This window comes from Geotrypetes seraphini, chromosome 8 (assembly GCF_902459505.1).
Source record: "Geotrypetes seraphini chromosome 8, aGeoSer1.1, whole genome shotgun sequence".
Classification (NCBI taxonomy): Eukaryota; Metazoa; Chordata; class Amphibia; order Gymnophiona; family Dermophiidae; genus Geotrypetes; species Geotrypetes seraphini.
In genome coordinates, this window is record NC_047091.1 from 118,629,963 (window position 1) to 118,651,195 (window position 21,233).

General features: G+C 44.8%; 1 protein-coding gene across 2 annotated transcripts in view; it reads right to left on the reverse strand.

Annotated features, from left to right (window-relative positions):
- RBM10 (RNA binding motif protein 10) overlaps nucleotides 1–21,233 on the reverse strand; it is a 116,705-nt gene that overhangs the window by 58,422 nt on the left and 37,050 nt on the right. For both annotated transcript variants that reach the window (XM_033953930.1, XM_033953929.1), the window contains 5 exons: nucleotides 10,549–10,609; nucleotides 10,071–10,247; nucleotides 9,834–9,994; nucleotides 4,347–4,444; nucleotides 3,877–3,961 (listed from right to left, as the gene is read on the reverse strand). In XM_033953930.1, the coding sequence (XP_033809821.1) occupies nucleotides 3,877–3,961; nucleotides 4,347–4,444; nucleotides 9,834–9,994; nucleotides 10,071–10,247; nucleotides 10,549–10,609 (582 nt within the window). The remainder of the gene's footprint in view (nucleotides 1–3,876; nucleotides 3,962–4,346; nucleotides 4,445–9,833; nucleotides 9,995–10,070; nucleotides 10,248–10,548; nucleotides 10,610–21,233) is intronic.

Here is a 21,233-nt window from a genome sequence, read left to right on the forward strand (position 1 = left end):
GAGGTCCCTAGTGCCTTAACCTCTTGTCTCATGCTTAGGAATAATTTCCTTCGATCCTGAGTAGATTTAGTCACATCTGGATAGACCCAAATTTTCTGTCCAAGAAATAAAGCTTGAGAAAAGCAAAAAAACATACGAGACAAGAAGGGTAGAACGAGATTGAATTTCTAAAGATTTTTCTAGTAAATCTGAGAGGTTAGTAATATCCAAGGATTGTGGTTTTTCAGCTTCAGGTTGATTCAAGATTCTTTTTTTTTTTTTTCAGGAAGATAATAGATACGATTAATGGGCGGTATTGTTTCAAATGGAAATGTTAATACGTCAGACAAATATTTTTTAAACATGTCGCCTGGTGTTACTCCTGTAGCCTTAGGAAAATTTAACAATCTAAGATTCAACCTTCTGTTAAAAGTTTTCAATTTTCCTATGAATAAAAAGTTTATCTTTTGTCAAGTTCCCAGTTAAATTCTTTTTTTTTTTTTTTATAATTCTTTATTCATTTTTGTATGTTACAACAAGTGTATCAAATAAACTCTTTGTCCACCTGGTCAAGCCTATTTGTTGTATCATTCCTTATGGATTCCACAGATTTGGTCAAATCATCAATTTTACTTACAACCGTTGAAAATTCCAGCGTCGATTTTGTAACAGCCACTTCCAGCTTTTGTAGAAACACTCCAAACTCCCTCCAAAGTAACCACCGTGGGGGAGCTCGTTCCCATCGCTCCCTGGGTAATTCCAGCATCGGCGTCAGCCTGCAGGACAGCTCCCTCTCTGCGTGTCGGCCCTGACCCTTCCTGGGGTGGAGACACTGCAGCATCACTGAATTCTGACGTCGGCCGTGGTGGAGGCAGGGAAAATGGAGGAGAAAGAGATGTTTCCAGCCCAGAAACTCCGGAGGCTCCTTCCTCTGAAGTAAAAGCGGGGAACTCAACTTCGTAAACAGATGGTGAGCTCGCCATAAAACGGTCCATCCGTAGCTGTCCTGGCTGAGAGGGATTCGGCCGAAACAGCCTTTCCTTTTTGTATGTGGCATTATAGCTTATCAATATAGAACACCGTAGCCAGCAGTTCTTTGAGGAAAAATAGTCAGGCAGGACGGAGCGCTAACCTGGCTGCTAACCCGTCGCCATCTTGGCCGCTATTTGTGTTTATAAAATGACAATTGTACAGAATATTGTTTCTTTTTACACTTTAATAAAATAAGTTAGTGTAAAATCATAACAATTCGAGGCTTGTGCGGATAGGATCAGATGGCTTGTGGGGACGGGGCGGGGACCAAGCTTGCAAGGACGGTGACAAATTTTTTTCCCTGGGTCATTCTCTATCCTGAACAAATGAAAAGGCCATGGAAATCGCAATACTCCAGATGAGAGAATGACACGGGGAAAAAATCTGTCCCCGCCACCGCCTCGTCCCACCATCCTCTGCACCGCCCCATCACCGCCGTTCTCTTCACCGCCCCGTCACCGCCACTGCCATCCCATTCACCGCCCCGTCACCGTCCCCGCTGCATCCATATAAGCCTTAGTACTGTAATATTTAGCTTATTCCTTTCTTAGAAATCAAAGTTCCTGCTGCTGAACTAGAGAAAGAGATGTTCAGCTGGCAGGGCTTTGTTTATAAATTTTTATCAACACAACTAATATACTACTTTATCCTAAAGCAAAAAATAAATAAATAGAATTTTTTTTCTACCTTTGTTGTCTGGTTTCTGCTTTCCACATCTTCTCATTCAATTCCTTCCATCCACTGTGTCTTCCATTTGCTGTTACTGTGCCTCTCCCTTCACCCCCCCCCCAATTGGTCTAACACCCATCTTCTTCCCTCCGCTCCCCCATAGTCTGGCATCTGTCTTCTTCCCATTCTGTCTTCCACATTTCCCTTCAGGGTCTGTTCCTCTCCACCCTCCTTCAATGTCTGTCCTATTCCTTTCCACCACCACCCTTCCCTCCCTCCTTTACCATCTGTTCCTTTCTACCACCCTTCAGCTCCTCTCGCATGGCCTATCTATCTACCTTCCTCCCTCTTATTTTCATGGCACGTTACAATGTAATTTGTGCAAGCCACTGGAGCCTGCGAGCTCGGTCCCTGTCCCATCCCCACAAACCATCTCGCTTCTGTGCTCCTATTTTCCCCATTTCTAATATCACCCTTATATATCTGCCATTGCCCCCCCCCCCCCCGTGTCCATATACCATCCCCATGGCATGTCCCCTTTATGTCTCTGTCCCTATGCCCCATGCACATAATTTCCCCTCTTTCTGTTACCTTCCTGTGTCCAGATTTCCCCTATCTTCCTCTTCCATACCAGTGTGTCTCTTCTTTTCAACCCCATCTAGCTTTTTTCCCTCTTTCTTCCACCCCCCCCTGCTTCTAGCATCTGGCTCACCTGCCTGTCCTTCCCTTTCTTTCCTGCTGTGGGTTTTTCTTTCCGTTTTCATCCCCTTGGCCCAGAATCCTTTTCCCTTTCACTCCCTCCTTCCAGTTTGAGCCGGGAACACGGGTGATCGCACGGTCCTCGCAGCCCCCACCCGCCTGCCCAATCGATCGTAGTGATTAGCCAGCTCTCTCCCTTCTCCTCACCTTAGTTTCCAGGCTTTCTTTTTCGGCGACCTGCAAGCTTTCCCAAAGAGCCCCCACCCGCCTGCCCAATCGATCGTAGTGATTAGCCAGCTCTCTCCCTTCTCCTCACCTTAGTTTGCAGGCTTTCTTTTTCGGCGACCTGCACTCTTTCCCAAAGAGCCCCCACCCGCCTGCCCAATCGATCATAATGTTTAGCCTGCTCTCTCCCTTCTCCTCACCTTAGTTTGCAGGCTTTCTTTTTCGGCAACCTGCACGCTTTCCCAAAGAGCTGCGCATGCGCGGCTGCTCAGTGTTCAATCTTCTGCTCTGTTGCAACTTCCTGTTTCCGGTTGCGTCAGAGCAGAAGATCGAAACTGAGCAGCAGCGGGTGCGCAGTTTTTTTATATCGTGCGGGTCACCGAAAAAGAAAACCTACAAACTAAGGTGAGGAGAAGGGAGAGAGCTGGCTAATCACTAGGATCGATTGGGCAGGCGGGTGTGGGCTGCGGGGACCGCGCGATCCTTCATGCCTCACTGCGGGGACAAGACCATTCACCGCTCCACGGGGCGGTGAATGGCCTTGTCCCCGTCCCCGCAGCGACTGCTAGTTTTCGTTCCCCATTTTGGCGGGTTACCCGCGGCTAAATGCGGTGGCAATTTCACAATCCTCATACATTTTAACAACTTCTCCCAGGCAGAGCTGTTCCAGAAAGCCTGGGAACCTCTGGGACACCGAAAAGCTTTGCACTTCGGATTAAAACCCGAAAATAATAAATCAATTGTTGAGCAGAAAAAAACCACACCTTCTCAATTTGCTTAAAGGAGGAAAAACTGAGGAGATGGGGACTGCCCACTGATACAAGGAGGTGGAGCTGAAAAGCTGTAGATGATTTCTTCTGCAAAAACTCACGGGCACAGGTCAAGACTCATATTCCTTTTGCATTGGAACAGCTTTTATTATAGAATCTGGTTTATTATGTGAACTGACTTGTTCATGTGATTTTGCCTCATGTATTTCTGTGAATTACAATATATAAAAATGTTTTAAAATAGATTATTCAGCGTTATAAGTGTGAGAGTAGACGTTAAGGGGGAGGGGATAACAAGGCTTCTCTAACCAGCTCAAGCAGGCAGTCAACTTCTTTTGCTCAATAGCCAAGCCTCTGAGAACTGATGTCTCTGCTGTAATGATATACTTCTGCATGACACTGATGGTGGAGAGAAACTTGAAGCCACTTTAAAGAGAGACTTATGCTATTCCTTATAACACTCCTATAGTGAATAAGAAAGTTAGGGCTGTTGAAAAAGTACCTGAGACACGGCCCACTGTGCTGCAGCTATAGCTGTGCTAGCCACCGATGCTGCACTGAGACGATTTCCTTCTGTTGATATATCCCTGTAAGGGGGGGTAAAAAAGGAGAAGACCTGTATACTAGAAACCCTATGTATTGTGTGCGAGAAATCTCAGTACTGGAATAAAAGAGGGTATAGCAAAGCAAGACTGAGAAGCAATGGTGACACTCTGTGCGAGGCTCAATGATGGAATATCAAGAGTGTTGCAGAGCAGGCATGAGATGCACTAGCAGAGCTGGAACAGAAAGGGGTGCTGTAGAGTAAAACTGAAGTGCATTGGGCAAAGCTGTACGTGATGGTCTACATACTGGAAAAGCAGAGTGGGTGCTGCAGGGCAATAGCAAGGTGCATTGGTAAGGATGTGTGAGTAGCATTGGACATCAAATTTTGGAGTACTCTGTTGACCACTGTTCTTATCTTGAACTCACCGTTTTGACCCCTTAGCAAACTCCACATTGATTGTCTTTCCATCAATGCTCAGCGGAGGGTGAAGTGCCTGCAGGATCTGCAGTAACTGAGCTGCCTCCTGTGGGGATAAGAAAGAAACAATCAAGGTTAGTCTCTGCTGGGCACAATGCACATCACTGTCTTCTCCTGGCCATTTATTCAAAATGTCTCATTTTGTAATACAATACAATTTAATAGCTTGCACGTTACAAGATCATCCAAATAGTTCAATGTGGATTACAACAAATTAAAATCAGGTAGCTACTGGGAATATATACACTTAAAAGAAATTAACTTAACAGAATATAAACTTTATGAACTATTTAGCAAAAACCCAGCTAGAATAAACAAGTCATTGAAAAAATGTTTTAAAGGGTATTTTAAAAGATTTCAAGAGGTGTGGAGGCCATTAATTGAATATTATAACGAGTAAAGTTTATTCTTTTTCCTTAGGGGATAATATATAGAAATGGGTTGGGATGGGAGGGATAGGGAGGGAAAAATATTGGAAATATGTTGTTATGAAAAATAAGGAGATATATGTAATAGGATGGGATATTTATTGTTGTGCATTACTGGGTATAATAAAATGTTTAAAGTGTTTGAGGAAGAAGGATGGGGGGAGGGACAGATTTCATGTCAGATTAATTGTATTATCAAAAAGGGATGTATAATTATATATAAATTTGGAAGGAATATTTTATTGATATGGAAAAGGGTAGGAGGTGGGGGGGGGAATAAAAACATGTATAATAATATTGTTTAAGAATGCCAAGTGTGTTATGTAAATTAATTGTAATAATACTGTAAACTTGTTGAAAGAAATAAAAAGGAATAAAGATTTTAAAAAAAAAAAAAAAAAGAAAGAAAAATGTTTTAAAAAATTAGTTCTTTAAAGTCATAAAATCCACTTCCAATCTAATAATACTGTACAGTGGTACCTTGGATTACGAGCGTAATCCGTTCCAGGAGCATGCTCATAATCCAAAATGCTCGTTTATCAAAGCGAGTTTCCCCATAGGAAATAATGGAAACTCACTTTGATACGTTCCCACCCCCCGAGGCCAGCGGCACTGCTCTATCCCCCCCCCCACGAGAACCGGCATTGCTTCCCCCGAAGGACCCCCTCCACCGCTGCTTACTGTCATCTGGGCACCGGCACCGGTATATCCTGTGCGTTGGTACCAGTGCCCGAAGATTGGCCTCCTCTTCTTGCTGGGCCTTGAGCATCTGCGCATGCTTAAGGCCTGCGAGTTCAGGACATGCCGGTGCCTAGATGACAGTAAGCAGCGGCAGGGGGTAAACAATCGCGGCGGGGGAGGGATGCCCGATCACGGGGGGGCGCTCATAAATCGAGCCATGCTCGGTTTCCAAGGCACCGATTTTGCCAATGTTTTGCTTGTCTTGCAAAACACTCGCAAACCGGTGCACTCGTAAACCGAGGTACCACTGTATTTAGAAGAGAGTTCCATGACTTAGCTTCTTGGTAAGAAAGCGTGATAGAATAGATTAGTTTACATTTTATATTCACTGTATGGAAAATTTACAAATCAATTGATTTAATATATGGTTCATCCTAGAAAATAAGACAACACTAATGGTGATAAATAATAAAGGGGTCATACCATGAATAATAAGTCAAACATGGCATCTGAAAAATAAGAGCCCATCTCCTGATCTACCAGTGACCAATCATTAGACTCCCTATCCAACATTTGCTCGGCCCAGCAGAAACATGCCCTGGCCACCAGACCACCACAAATTGCTGCCTGGATCGCCAGAGCTGCCACATCAAAATTCTGCTTAAGAGACTCCATCCTTCGATCTTGGGGGTCCCTCAGAGCCAAACCCACCTCCACTGGAACAGTATATCTTTTGGCAATGGCTCAAACCACAGTATCCACAACTGGAGACAGAAAAGAAACCTTATCAGGCTCAGGAATAGGATAAAGCTCTGATATGGACTGTGCCAGCCAAAAAGGAGCATCCGAAGTCTTCCACTGAGCATGCACTATATCCCAGAGAGAGATCCTGATGCATAGGAAAAGAACAGGACTTAAGAGGATCCACCACCCATGGATCCTCCACCCATGGATCCCTTAAGAGGATCCACCACCCATGGAACCTCTGTGGTGTCCTCCTCAAAATGCAAGACAGAGGACACTTGAAGAATAAGCTCTTGTTGTTCTTCCCAGTGAGAAATGCGCACCACAGATTAATAATCCCCTGTGGGCAGCTCAGACAGACAGCCACCCGCATCGTGCACCTCTCTTGAGGGTCCTACAGGTCCCCAGAGACAGCCAAGGACTTCATCAGGAGATAAAACATCATCCAGGAAAACATCGCTCTCCCACTTAGGCAGGGCAGAGGAGGTGCTAGTGCCGATAAAGACGACCCCGAACAAGACCGAAGCCACCGAAGAACCACCAGCTGCGTGCATGCAATATGCCTTATATATGACGAGAACAAAATCTGAGGAAAAATCCACATCCGGGATAGCATTACACTCCCCAGCACAGGAAGAGGCCTACAAGACCTGTTCCTACCTCTCCAATATAGGTGGGAGCTCATGAAGTCAAAATGGTAGTTTCCCGCCAAAGAAGAAAAGTCTGCCGAAAAAGACATCCCCGAGGGCACTGAAGAGGCCTGAAAAATTAAAGCCACAGTAAAGGAATCCCCAGAAAAGCCTGACGTGCTGGTAAGAGAATACCGATCTTCCCTACCACCGGCAGCTGCGATGGCTGGTGAATCCCCAAGCACTGTCGGCGGTTAGAGAACGTCAGGCCTCCCCACTACCCATGGCTGATGCACCCTTTGCAGCTGCTGGGGAAACCCTTGAGCAGGCCAGCTTCAAAGCTAACGAGGGTTCGCCTTCCAGCTGTTGACAAAAACAACAAATGCCGACCGCATTAACCCCTCGGCCGGAACACACTGAGCACTTCTTCAGTGCTCATTGTGAACCGCGAGGCAGGCTGAATTAAACCAGCAGCTGAATGGGAGAAAAAATATTAATGAAACCAGTCCCTGCAAACCAGCACAGAAAGAGAAGCACTGCTTTGGGTGTTTTTTTGGTGGTTTTTTTTAATAAAGAAAACAAACTAATAGAAGCAGACCCCAAATGCACTCAAAACTGTAGTCTTTGCCCCTTGGTAAGGCATACAGTTGAGGCACTTCTAGAGAAAAACTGGGGAGGTGGAGGAAATTGGGGGAGGGACTCACTCGCCCAAGAATAACACCCCTGAGGTGTAATGGGCCCTCCAGCTCAGTCCAAAAGAAAATAGGGGTAGAGAAAAAAGCCACAGCCTAACCTTTCCAACAGACCCATGCCAAGGCCTAAAAGAAGTCTCCGCCTGCTGGAGACTGAAAACAGACTAGTTCTATGAGGGACTGCACAGCTCACTTGTACTGTTAGAATTTAGTGTGTTCTCAGTCTGCACCTACTGACAACGGAGCATAAACCCATACGTCTATGCTGGTCTGGAGGGACGATAATGAACTGGTGTTCTCCGTGGACAGCAAAATACAAGAGCCACACAATCCTGTCCTACCCAACCTTTGGTTGAAGTAAGCTCTGAACATTAACTGAGTCAATTTGAATGGGTACTGTAAGGCAGGAATACCTGTGTATGCTCAGAGACCTTTCTAAAAGGTTTTTCTGAGCTTTGTGACAACAGCTGCTAAGCACGGTTAGCTGTGAGGTCACCCACATGTGTGGCTATTGTATCTTGCTGTCCACAGAGAACATCTGTTACCAGTGTGCAACACTGCTATACAGAGGCATAACATATTAGCCTTGCTGATGTGTTCTGTAAAGAATGGAGTCCCTTCCTGAATCTCAGAGCAGTTTGCAAATATTACACTACAATAGTCTAACTGAGCAAGCAGAAAGGCTTGTACAATAGTTCTAAATTATCCAAACAAAAATATTTTCTTTTTTTTTTCCTCCTCCTTTATTCATTTTCAAATTTGACAATAAGTGCACAAAATAATATATTTCAACAAGTTATTACACAATAGCACTTTGATATCTACTACATAAAAATCTAGTGATACGTTTACCCCCCCTACCTCCCAACTTTCATCATATTTTCAATCAGAATATACACATATTATAGAATATATTATAACATATTATGTAAAATTGTACCCAACACTCTCCCCCCTTTGGTGTGCCAAAAGAAGAAAAAGAAAAGAAGAGAAGAAGTGATGACTATTCACTACAATATTTTGTCAATGGCCCCCATATTTTTATAAATTTAGTATATGTCCCTCTTTGTATTGCTATTGCTCATTCCATTTTAAATATATGACATAATGTATTCCACCAAAATGTATAACTAAGGTTACTGTGATTCTTCCAATTATTGGTTATGTGTTGGATGGCAACCCCTGTCATAACTAATAAAAGCTTGTTGTTTTCTGATGATATTTGACTTTCAAACGAAAATATTTTCTGATTCAACAAAGTTGTTTGAGTTTCGAAAAATATTCTTTACTCAAAATATTAATACGAGTTTCTAATGACAATGTTGAATCTCTTGTTACTCTCAGGATTTTTAAAGATAATTTGATTGGTAAAGAAATATTCCTAAAGGGTCAAAACATTAGTCGTGGTATTGACAGAACTGACCCTATAATAATAATTGTGTCATATTTGGCTTTAAGTTCATATGATACATAGTAGTCCAACTAAATCAATACAGATTCTGAACTGTATTCAACAGAATAGTATTCTTCACATCACTGGAATGAATAAAGTGATGCCGTTAGCCCATGTATAAAATTTCACATCCAGATGAGATAAGAAACTTTCCAAGCACATCCAGGGGTATGTTTTGGCATTGGTTAAGAGGTATAGATAGGTGGTTTACAGGTATTTTTATGAGGTGTTGGTTAATTGGAAAGTGGATGGGGGAAAATAAGTCTTGTCTTTATTCTATTAGTTTATTGTGCTGTAATGTTAAAAATGAATAAAGAATTTTTTTAAAAAAAGAAACTTTCCAAGGAACTCATCAGTACATTAAATAATATGGGAGGGAGAGCCTTTAATAAGTATCTTAAGAATGAGAGCCTTCAACAGGCTGTTCCAACTAGATGGAACAGCATCTATAAAATGCTAGTATCAATTAGAGCATGACACAGGGACAGAGTTTGTCCCTGTGGGCTCTATCCCCATCCCCGTGTCATTCTCTACTTTGAACAGTGATTATGTGTGCGAAAACTTCACTGCACACACAACTGCATAATTCCCTATACTGACACATTCCATTACTGCAAAGAAAAGCTGATAGATCAAACACCTTTCTGAAATACAAAGAAACTACTTAAAGTTGGCTTTGGATTTCATTTTTTCAGGGCGATGACCAACTTTTGTGCATCTACTTTTGTGAAGATGTGTAAAAGTATGAGAACAAGAGTCCTAGTTCAAATTAATCCCAACTGCCCTATGATGTTGTATCAGGCCTTACCACAATAGTGGAGAGCTGAACGAAGGCAAAGCCGCGGTTGAGCTGTGTCTGTTTGTCTTTGATAACACGGACATTTGTTGAGGAAAGCACAGCATATGGAGAGAGGGAACTCAGAATTGTCTCCAGTGTACTGTGAGGGTTCAGGTTCCTTAAGATAATGGCTGTCAGGGGAGAAAGAACTGGTGTTAGAGCCCTGAGCGAGAATAGCCTACAACAGAAGAACACAGCAATACTCACTGTCATTGGCATTATCGGTACATGGCTCCAAGAGGCGAGACAAGGATTGACCTGCAGACGGAGCTGGAGCCTGGTACGTATGAGGGAGGGGTAAGAGCCCTCGAGTGACCTCTCCACTCGAAGACAATGCCCCATGCTGGTCCTTCCTGCTGCCAGCTGGCAGCTTCTGCTCTGCTTCTATGGACATGAGCACAAAGAATTAACATTCAGAAGAATCCCATTACTGCAAGACATATTGTTTCTGGACACTGTAAGTAAGATGATCTAGAATTACCCAATTATTGAATTAAAAGAAAAGCACACTACCAAAGCCCACACTAGAATAAGGTTTCCAGCTTTTTTTTTTTTTTCTAGTAATGTCAGCAGATCTTCAGGCCCAACATAAATTTGAGTTCTGTTTAGCCTTCACAAGTTAGTATTCAATAACAATTAGCCAGTACTGTAAAATGCCTGTCCTTTACCACACACAGGGTTTTACCTGATCTGGAGACACCACACTTAAAGCACTTTTCTCGCCGTTTGAAATTCTGCAGGCCACACTAAAAAGCAAAAAGAAACAAGTGTTTAGTGCTAATGATGCCAGTAACAAGTTTGCAACTGGTTATTTGATGGTTCTGTGTGTAGGATTGGAAAAGAAAACTGGACAGGGTTGGAAACAGGCACCAGAAGCTCCCCAGCAGAGAAAGAGCAGCCTACCATATACAGAGAAACTGAAAAAAGAGTTTTCAAGATGTGTTCTCTAGAAAGGGGGATATGACGTACATGGTTCTATAGTCTAACAAATTTCAATAAGTTATCAAAAGGTAGAAAAGTTCACAAGGAAAAGGGGTCATCATACAAAGGTAAATAAATGGAGACAACAAAACACACACCTGAAACAAACCAGTAGAGATGACAGGAAGCCAAAGCGATGGCAGCATGTATGGGCAGACTCATAGGAATTTATTTTTTTTTCGGGGGGGGGGGGGGGAGAGATGGAGATGGAGAACACAGATTGACTTATACCCACAGCAGCACAGTACATACTGTGGTGTGAAAAAATATTCCCTCCCAATTACCCCTTTTATTGCATATACTGTATATCACATTGAATGAATTTCTGATCTTTAACAAAATGTAATATTAGACAAAGAGATCCTGAGTAAACACAACAATTTTTAGGTTATAACTTCATTTATTTAAGAGAACAAAATTATCTAACACCTTTATGATAAATAATGGGGCAAATACTTTTCCAATCAACCAACTAACCATGCAGTATTAGCTTTCATTTTTAACTCATTTTGGATAGCATTCAGGTCTAGATGAATGCAAGACCACATAGTGCTTCTAAAAAGCACAGTTACTTACCGTAACAGTTGTTATCCAGGGACAGCAGGCAGATATTCCCACATATGGGTGACGTCACCGACGGAGCCCCGCAGCGGACAGCCTCGAAAGCAAACTTGCTTGAAGATCTCGAACTTTCGAGTGCTGCACCGCGCCTGCGCGCGTGCCTTCCCGCCCGAACTAGGGGGCGCATCTCCTGAGAGGATCCTCAGTTCAGATACCTAGCCAAGAAGCCAACCAGGGGAGGTGGGAGGGTTGTGGGAATATCTGCCTGCTGTCCCTGGATAACAACTGTTACGGTAAGTAACTGTGCTTTATCCCAGGACAAGCAGGCAGCATATTCCCACATATGGGTGACCTCCAAGCTAAGTAAAAAGGGATGGAGGGAAGTTGGCAATTTACGAAAAAAGATTTTGCAAAACAGATTGGCCAAAATGGCCATCCCTCCTGGATAAAGTATCCAGACAATAATGAGAGGTGAAAGTATGAACCGAGGACCAAGTGGCAGCCTTGCAGATTTCCTCAATAGGAGTTGAACGGAGGAAAGCTACAGATGCCGCCATAGCTCTAACTTTATGGCCCGTCACTCGACCTTGTAGAGGAAGACCAGCCTGAGCATAGCAAAAAGAAATGCAAGCAGCCATCCAGTTGGAGATGGTACGCTTCGATATAGGATGACCCAACCTGTTTGGATCAAAGGATATGAAAAGTTGAGGAGACGTTCTATGAAGCTGAGTGCGTTGCAGGTAGAAAGCCAAAGCACGTTTACAATCCAAAGTATGAAGAGCCGCCTCTCCTGGGTGAGAATGAGGCTTTGGAAAAAATACAGGTAGAACAATAGACTGATTGATGTGAAATTCTGAAACAACTTTAGGCAAGAATTTAGGATGAGTACGGAGAACAACCTTGTCATGGTGAAAAACAGTGAAAGGTGGATCAGCCACTAGCGCTTGTAACTCACTGACACGACGAGCAGAAGTGAGGGCGATCAGGAACACAGCTTTCCAAGTGAGATACTTGAGATGAGCTTTGTCAAGTGGTTCAAAAGGAGATTTCATAAGTTGAGCTAAAACAACATTGAGATCCCAAACCACAGGAGGTGGTTTAAGAGGAGGATGAAGATTGAGAAGTCCTTTCATAAAACGAGAAATCATAGGATGTGCAGAAAGGGATTTTCCATCCAAAGGCTGATGAAAAGCAGCTATAGCACTAAGATGGACTCGGATAGATGTAGTCTGAAGTCCAGATTGTGATAAATGAAGTAAATAGTCCAGAACTGATGTCAATGAAGCAGATCTGGGTGGTAAATTATGTGTAGAACACCAAGCAGAGAATCTTGTCCACTTTTGACCATAACATTGCCTAGTGGATGGTTTTCTGGAAGCAAGTAAAATATCTTGTACAGACGGAGAAAATTGAGAAAAGTCTGTTAAAGAGAAAGGTACCAAGCTGTCAAATGTAGAGACTGTAGATTGGGATGAAGCAAAGATCCTTGATTCTGCGTGAGTAGAGAAGGAAATATTGGTAGAAGTAGAGGCTCCCTGGTGCTGAGTTGAAGTAGAAGGGAGAACCAAGGTTGCCTGGGCCACCGAGGAGCTATCAGAATCATGGTGGCATGGTCTGATTTCAACTTGACCAGAGTCTTGAGAATCAGAGGAAACGGAGGAAAAGCATAAAGGAACTGATTCTTCCAGTCCAGTAGAAACGCATCCGCTTCGAGACGTTGAGGAGTATAGATGCGGGAGCAAAATTGAGGCAGTTTGAAGTTGAGAGGTGACGCAAACAGATCTATCTGCGGAGTCCCCCAACGAGCAAAAATTTGGCGAAGAGTAGGAGAATTGAGTGTCCATTCGTGAGGTTGTAGAAGACGACTCAATTTGTCCGCCAAATAGTTGTGTTGACCCTGAATGTAAACTGCTCTGAGGAAGATGTTGTGGAGAATCGCCCACTGCCACAATTTCAGAGCCTCTTGACAGAGGGAGTGAGATCCCGTCCCTCCCTGTTTGTTTACATAATACATGGCTACTTGGTTGTCGGTACGTACTAGAATCACCATGTCGTGAAGAAGATGCTGAAAAGCTTTGAGAGCATAGAATATCGCTCTGAGTTCCAACAGATTTATAGGACACCTCCGGTCTGCTTGGGTCCAGAGCCCTTGAGTGCAAAGACCGTCCACATGGGCTCCCCATGCATACATTGACGAGTCGGTTGTGAGGACCTTCTGATGAGGAAGAGGGTAAAACATTAAACCTCTTGAAAGATTCAAAGAGAGCATCCACCAACGGAGAGACTTCTTTAATGAAGGAGTGATGGAAATTAGTCGAGTTGGTGGATCCACTGATTGTTGCCATTGAGATGCCAGTGTCCATTGAGGAATGCGAAGATGAAGCCTGGCAAAAGGAACCACATGAACTGTAGAAGCCATGTGACCGAGCAGAACCATCATTTTCCTTGCTGGAACAGTGGAAAGTTGGAAGAATTGTTGAGAAATTTGAAGGAGTGCATCCTGACGTGGTTGTGGAAGGTATGCTCTCAGATTGATAGTGTCCAGAGTTGCTCCTATGAACTGGAGAGACTGAGAAGGAGTCAGTTGAGATTTGGGAAAATTGATGTGAAATCCCAGACTTTGAAGAAAAAGAATAGTCTGTTGGGTCGCTACAATAACCCTTGAAAGAGAGGGAGCCTTGATGAGCCAGTCGTCTAGGTATGGAAATACTTGGAGACCCTGGTTGCGAAGAGCTGCAGCCACAACCACAAGGCATTTTGTGAAAACTCTGGGGGAAGAAGCCAGTCCGAAGGGGAGAACTCTGTACTGAAGATGAAGATTTCCTACTTGGAATCTGAGGTACTTGCGAAATGCTGGATGAATGGGGATATGAGTATAGGCCTCTTTGAGATCGAGGGAGCACATCCAATCCCCTTGATCCATCAAGGAATATAGAGTTGGCAGAGTGAGCATTCGAAATTTCTCTTTGACTAGATATTTGTTGAGAGCTCTGAGATCCAAAATCGGTCGCAAATCCCCCGTCTTTTTGGGAACTAGAAAATAACGGGAGTAAAATCCCGAGTTCCTTTGGGAGAGAGGAACTTCCTCCACTGCTCGCAGGAGAAGAAGAGCCCGAGCTTCTTGAAGAAGAAGAGGAAGATGCGACTGATTTGAAAGACACTCTCTTGGATGGCGATCTGGAGGCACCTGAAGGAGTCGAAGAGAGTATCCCTCTCGTATGATGGTAAGTACCCAGATATCTGATGTTATGAGCTCCCATTGATGATAAAAATTGGACAGGCGACCCCCTATGGGGAGGGGAGAATTTGGAAACAGAGAAATTTGAATGCTCAAGTCGAGATTGTCAAAAAGACTGAGCAGGCTTAGTGGTAGCAGGGGTCTGTGACTTTTGTTGTCGTTGTTGTGGAGGAGGCCGACGAGCAGGAGGTCTAGAAAAAGCAGGAGTTGTTTTCTGAGGATAGCGACGTGGAGTTTGTTTGAAACCTCTAGTTGGTACAGATTTAGGTTTTGGACGAATGAGGGAAGCAAAAGAGCGCTCATGTTCTGAAAGACGCTTTGTAGCTGCCTCAATTGAGTCATCGAATAATTCATTTCCTTGACAAGGAAGATTAGCCAATCTATCCTGAAGGTTAGGATCCATGTCCACTATCCGTAACCATGCTAATCTACGCATGGCTACTGCAAATGCCGAGACTCTAGAAGAGAGTTCAAAGGCATCATAGGAAGCTTGTAGCATGAAAAGTCTCAACTGGGAAAGAGTCTTAAGGATATTTTTAAATTCTGATAGACGATTGGTAGAGATGTCCGGGTAAAAGGAAGACAAAATCTTTAAAAAATGATTGAAATAGGACGTAAAAATGTAATTATAATTCAGAACTCTATTTGCCATCATAGAATTCTGGTATAAACGTCGACCAAATTTATCCATGGTACGGCCTTCCCTACCAGGAGGAACTGAAGCGTAAATTTTGGAGGGATGTGCTTTCTTTAATGATGACTCTACCACTAGAGATTGATGAGAAAGTTGAGACTTTTCATATCCTTTAGATGGAACCGTTCTGTAACGAGATTCCAATTTAGATGGGATAGCAGTGATAGAATAAGGAGTTTCCATATTGCGAGTGAAGGTCTGCTGGAGAACAGGAGTCATCGGCAATCTGAGTGACTCTTTAGGAGGATGGGGAAGCTCCATATCCGCCAAGTACTCAGGAGTATATTTAGAGTCTGAATGAAGGTCTAGCTTGAGAGCTTGGCCCATATCAAAAATAAATTTGGCAAAAGAAACTGATTTTGGGTCAGATGATTCTTCAGGAGAGCCACTGCGAGATTTAGGTTGAACTGAGTAGGATGGAGAATTTTCTCTAGAGTATGTGGAAAGGTCCGATTCCATACGCATAGTGGGAGAAGAAGCTGTACTGTGAAGTGGAGTAAGAGAATGTTTCCTCTTCAGACTCCTGGATGGAGAAGTACCCGGTGTACGTGGCACAGAATGAGTCGAGGTGTGTGGAGAACTGTCTCGACGGACTGGCTTCGATGGGGTTCTGGATCGAGAAGGGCTTCGAGTGGAGGCTCGATGTCGAGATCCCTGCTTCGTCTTCGAAGAACGAGACAAAGAAGCCTCGGCATCCAAGGTCGAAGACTCCCTCCGAAGCTTGGAGGCAACATGTCTTGAATGCTTCGACCGATGCTTCGGAGGAGGTGAGCCCGGAGACGACTCCGATGAAGAAATGTTCTTTGGTGTTCGGGATCGGCTTCGGGAGACTGGAAGCTCCGGTTGAGTAACAGGCTGGTCAGCCCGAGGCAAGGTCGAGGACGGGACCAGTTGAGCCACTAAAGAAGTAATCTGAGTGGTGAGGATAGATTTTAACATGTCCTCCAGCATCGGCACCGAGACAGAAGGTTCTGACCTCGTATGTGCAGCAGTACGCTCCGAAGAGGGCGACCTCGAAGGTGAGTATTCCCTTATCTTGGAGGTACGCTTTGAAAGTGGGCGCGCCGAGGACTCTGGTGGCTTTTTGGATACGGCACCTGAAAGAGAACTCGGAGACTTACCCCCCGTAGAAGGCTTCGTGGAAGACGTCGTCTTCGAGGCAACCAAAGTAGAAGAGGTCGAGGCCTTCGAGACCGAAACTCCAGCCGGAGTCTGGGTCGAGGCCTTCGAGACCACAGGTGTCAAGGTAGTCGGAGTCGAGGCCTTCGAGACCGTTGCAGCCGCCACGGTCGAGGCCGGCTCCGAAGATTGCTCCATACCGAAAAGTTGAAAAAAATTGAGCACAACGCCGCCGAAAAGCTCGTGGAGTGAGGGTAAAGCAGCGATGACAATCTTCTGGGGAATGAGAAGAACCCAGGCACTGTAAACAACGGCAGTGGGGATCGGTGACCGAAATCACCCGATTACACTGTCGACAACGTTTAAACCCGGTAAGAGGCCGGGACATGGAAAAAATAAAGTCCGTGTCGAACGAAGGAGCCTAGGCCTAGGCCCAAAGCTCGACGGCCGAACTGAAAAGGAAAAAAGTATATACTTTTTTTTTTTTTTTTTTTTTAACGAAAAAGAAAAGAATAAAGATAAAATGAACACAGCGACTGACTTTAAAATAAAAGAAACAGCCGCGGTGATGAGAAGGCAATGCTGCAGAGAAAGAAAAACGTGTCTTCTTGTCTCCGCGGAAATAAACGAACTGAGGATCCTCTCAGGAGATGTGCCCCCTAGTTCGGGCGGGAAGGCACGCGCGCAGGCGCGGTGCAGCACTCGAAAGTTCGAGATCTTCAAGCAAGTTTGCTTTCGAGGCTGTCCGCTGCGGGGCTCCGTCGGTGACGTCACCCATATGTGGGAATATGCTGCCTGCTTGTCCTGGGATAATTCAAATTACAAAGTAATTTCTCTTAATGATGTCTGGCTGGTTGTAAGTAGGTTAGGTTACAGAGCACAGTTACTAATCTCTGTCAATTCTAATCTGATATAACAGTTAAAGTAAATGAACAACAAAATCAGTTATCTTCACTTACTGTTAGATTAGATAAAGTAGATAATTCTGTGGAAGTTTTGCAAAAAACGGCTATTTCAAATATTAAAGATAACTTATCTTTACATAACCAAATGGAAAAGATGGAGAATTTGGCTAGAGTTAAAAAAAATCTTAGATTTCTGAATTTTCCCATATCACACTACTTGGCACCTTTGGAACTACTGAAGATGTATATGAGGAATATTTTACAATATAATCAGGTGGAATTATTTACTCCTGATAACTTATATTACATCTTCAGGAGTACTAAAGAAACTGGTGAAGAAGGAGAATTGGATAAGATTGTGTCTCCAGATAGTTTAAATATTAGCCAGTTTCTAGAATCTTCTAAAGATGTGATTACTAAACGAGCAACCTTGTTGGTAACATTTAAAACATAAATTGAAAAACAACTTGTACTTAAATTGTATTTTGTGAATAAACAGGCCTTGTTTTGTGGACAACTAATGATTTTTCCTGATGTGTCCAGACAGACACAACATAGGAGAAAACAGTTTCTACAGCTTAAACCTAAAGTTATAGCTGTGGGAGCTACTTTCTTTTAAAAATTTCCCTGCAAGTGTATTGTAAACTATAAAGTGGATAAATTTGTTTTTGTGGATCCGTCACAATTGGAGAATTTTTTGATTGATAAAGTTTCACTGAAAGTTTCAGATACTAATGTAGTTCTTGAAGAAGTTTAAGGATATATTGGATATGGTCATTTTGCATGCAAAGTATGATTTTTATATAGTTTCCTATAAAAATTTTTACTTTCTGTATTGAGCGGCCCCTGTTAATGTGGACTTGGCGTAAGTCTTAATTGTGAATCTTAAATTGTTTCTTTGAAATGTTTCTTTTGCTTTTCCTGATTTTTGTTATTGATGTAACAAATGTTAATAAAATATATTTTTTTAAAATTCATATTAAACAGATACAGGTATAGATGTATAGAAATATATATACACACTTCATTAACTTACTACCGTATTTTCACAAAGATAACGCGCACCTGTGTAAAACGCGTGCACGGGTATAGCGCGCGGGAAACCGAAATATATGTTTAAAAAATTTTATATACCGCGCACACCCATATACCGCGCATGCTGCCCTGACTCTCCCGTCTCCGCCCGACTCTCCTTTCGCCCGCCCCGACTCTCCTCTGGCCACCCCGACACTCCTTTTGCCCGCCCCGACTCTCCTCTCCCCCTTGAAGTCCTGTCCCCACCCTGAAAGCCTGATGCCCCCCCCCCGACATCCGATTCACCCCCCCCCCGCAGGACCGCTCGCACCCCCACCCCAAAGGACCACTCGCACCCGCACCCCCACCCCGAAGGACCGCTCGCACGCACTCCCACCCACACCCGCACCCCCACCCTGAAGGACCGCTCGCACCCCCACAGCCTCCCGACCCCCCCATATCATGTAGAAGCTCCTACCGGTGTCCTGCTGCTTCCTCTTGGCGGTCCCGGCCCTTCTGTGAGCCCTGCGTCTGCGCTGCTTCGTCTTCTGGCGGTCCCGCCCTTTCTCTGACGTCAGAGAAAGGGCGGGACCGCCAGAAGAGGATGCAGCGTAGATGCAGCGTAGACGCAGGGCTAAGAGAAGGGGCAGGACCGCCGGCAGAGGAAGCAGCAGGACAACGGTAGGAAACTTCTACATGATGGGGGGGGTGGGGAGGCTGTGGGGGTGCGAGCGGTCCTTCGGGGTGCGGGTGCGAGCGGTCCTGTGGGGGGGGGGGTGAATCGGACGTCGGGGGGGGCATCAGGCTTTCAGGGTGGGGACAGGACTTCAAGGGGGAGAGGAGAGTCGGGGCGGGCTAAAGGAGAGTGGGCTGGCCAGAGGAGAGTCGGGGCGGGCGAAAGGAGAGTCGGGCAGCGACGGGAGAGTCGGGGTGGCATGCGCGGTATACAGGTGTGCGCGATATATAAAAATTTATTTACATAAATTACAGTTCCCCCGCGCACTATACCCGTGTGCGCGTTTTACACGGGTGAGCGGTATACGAGTGAAAATACGGTATTAAAATGTTGTTACTTTTTGATGCACTTATTGTAAGTTCTAAAAATGAATAAAGATTATTTTTAAAAAAATCTTTCTTTCCCATCTATCCATGTGAACCATTTCCTCCCTCTCTCTGCCCTTCCCCTCCATCCATGTGTACTATATTCTCTTTCTTCTCCCTTATTCCCATCTTTTCTTAAACATCATTTTTCTTCATCTCTCTTCCCTTCTCTATCCCTCCCAACTCTGTGCAGCATATCCTCCCTCTCAATCCCTGTGCAGCATCTCCTCCCTCTCAATCCCCCCTTTAATGGTCTGACATCTTTCTCCTCTCCCTCCCCCAGTCTAGCATCAATCATTCTCCCCTCCTACCCCTACAAGATCTGGAATCTCTTTGTCCTTCTTTTCTCCCTCTCCCTCACCTTTCTCTCCTCCTTCTCTGGTATGGCATCTCTCACACTCCTTCCCTCCCTCCCCCCAGTAGTCATCTCTCTCCTTCCCTTTCCCCCTTCTTGTTATCTGATATTTCTCTCCTTCTCTTCCTTTTTCCTCCCTAACCTAGTCTGGCAACTCTCTCTCTCCTCCTTCCCTAGTCTGGCAACTCTCTCTCTCCTCCTTCCCTAGTCTGGCAACTCTCTCTCCTTCCCTCTCCCTCCAATAGTCCATCTCTCTCCTTCCTTTTCTCCCTTCTTGTGGTCTGGCATCTCTTTTTCTCTTCCCTCCTCCTCCCATTCACTACCATGATCTGGCATTTCTGTTCTTCCCTTCCCTGGAGGTCTGGCATCTTTCTTTTTTCCCTCTCCATCCCCTCAGTCCAGCATTTCTCTAATGCCCCCTATCCCCCATGATCCCCTAGCAATCCGACCCCCCTGTGTTCCTCCCTTTCACGGGATCTGGTAAGGCAGTCACTCTTTCATCCTTTGGGCAGCCGGCAGCGTGAGTGAACATGCTGCCTTCAGCGGTCCTAAGTTTTCCCTCTGCTACTGCTTCCCGCCTATGAGGGTACAGGCAACAGGAAGCAGTAGCAGAGAAAGCGTCTGGGCTGCCAAAGGCAGCATGAGTTCACTTACACTGCCGGCTGCCCGAAGGATGAAAGAGCTGCAGATATGGAACCTACGGAGGGGGGGGGGGGGGATGGATGGAATCCCGTACTGCAAGGAGCAGCTGCTTGGCCTGCTCCAAGATACATCCTGGTGACGTGAAGTGCTGCTCCTGGTTCATGGCAGCCAAAAGCTGCTGGGCCATCCACCTGCACAGCTTAGAGGAAACATTGCTCTCCACCCCAATGCCATCCAGTATCTAGCCCCTTCACCGCTGCTGTATGCTTCTTGTACCACCCTCAGCGGCTGTAAACTTAAATGCAGTCATTGCGGGACCTTGCTACACCTTCCTGTGGCTGCTGGCTCTGCTCTGGAAAAAGGAAGCGATATTGGAGGGGGTGGACCGGCAGCCACGAGGAGGTGCAGGAAGGTCCTGCAATGAGTGAATTTAAAATTTACTGCCGCTGGTTCAGGAAAGCAGCACCAGCAGAGTAGGGCATGAGTTTCTGGACCCGATGGGCCAGCTGTGCACCCCCTTAGAGCTTGCACTCGGGGCAGACCACACCTCCCGACAACCCCCCCCCCACCCCACTTTGGTATGCCACTGACTATTCACCATCTTTGTCCTACTATACTATGAACCATATTTACCATATTATGTTTCCACACCGTCTACCATGCTTCATCTCTCATGCAATGTCTGCAATACAGTGTTTGCTGGTCCATGTCTCTTCTTTGCTGTTTCATCACACACTTGCCTCATCAATTTTGCCAAGTC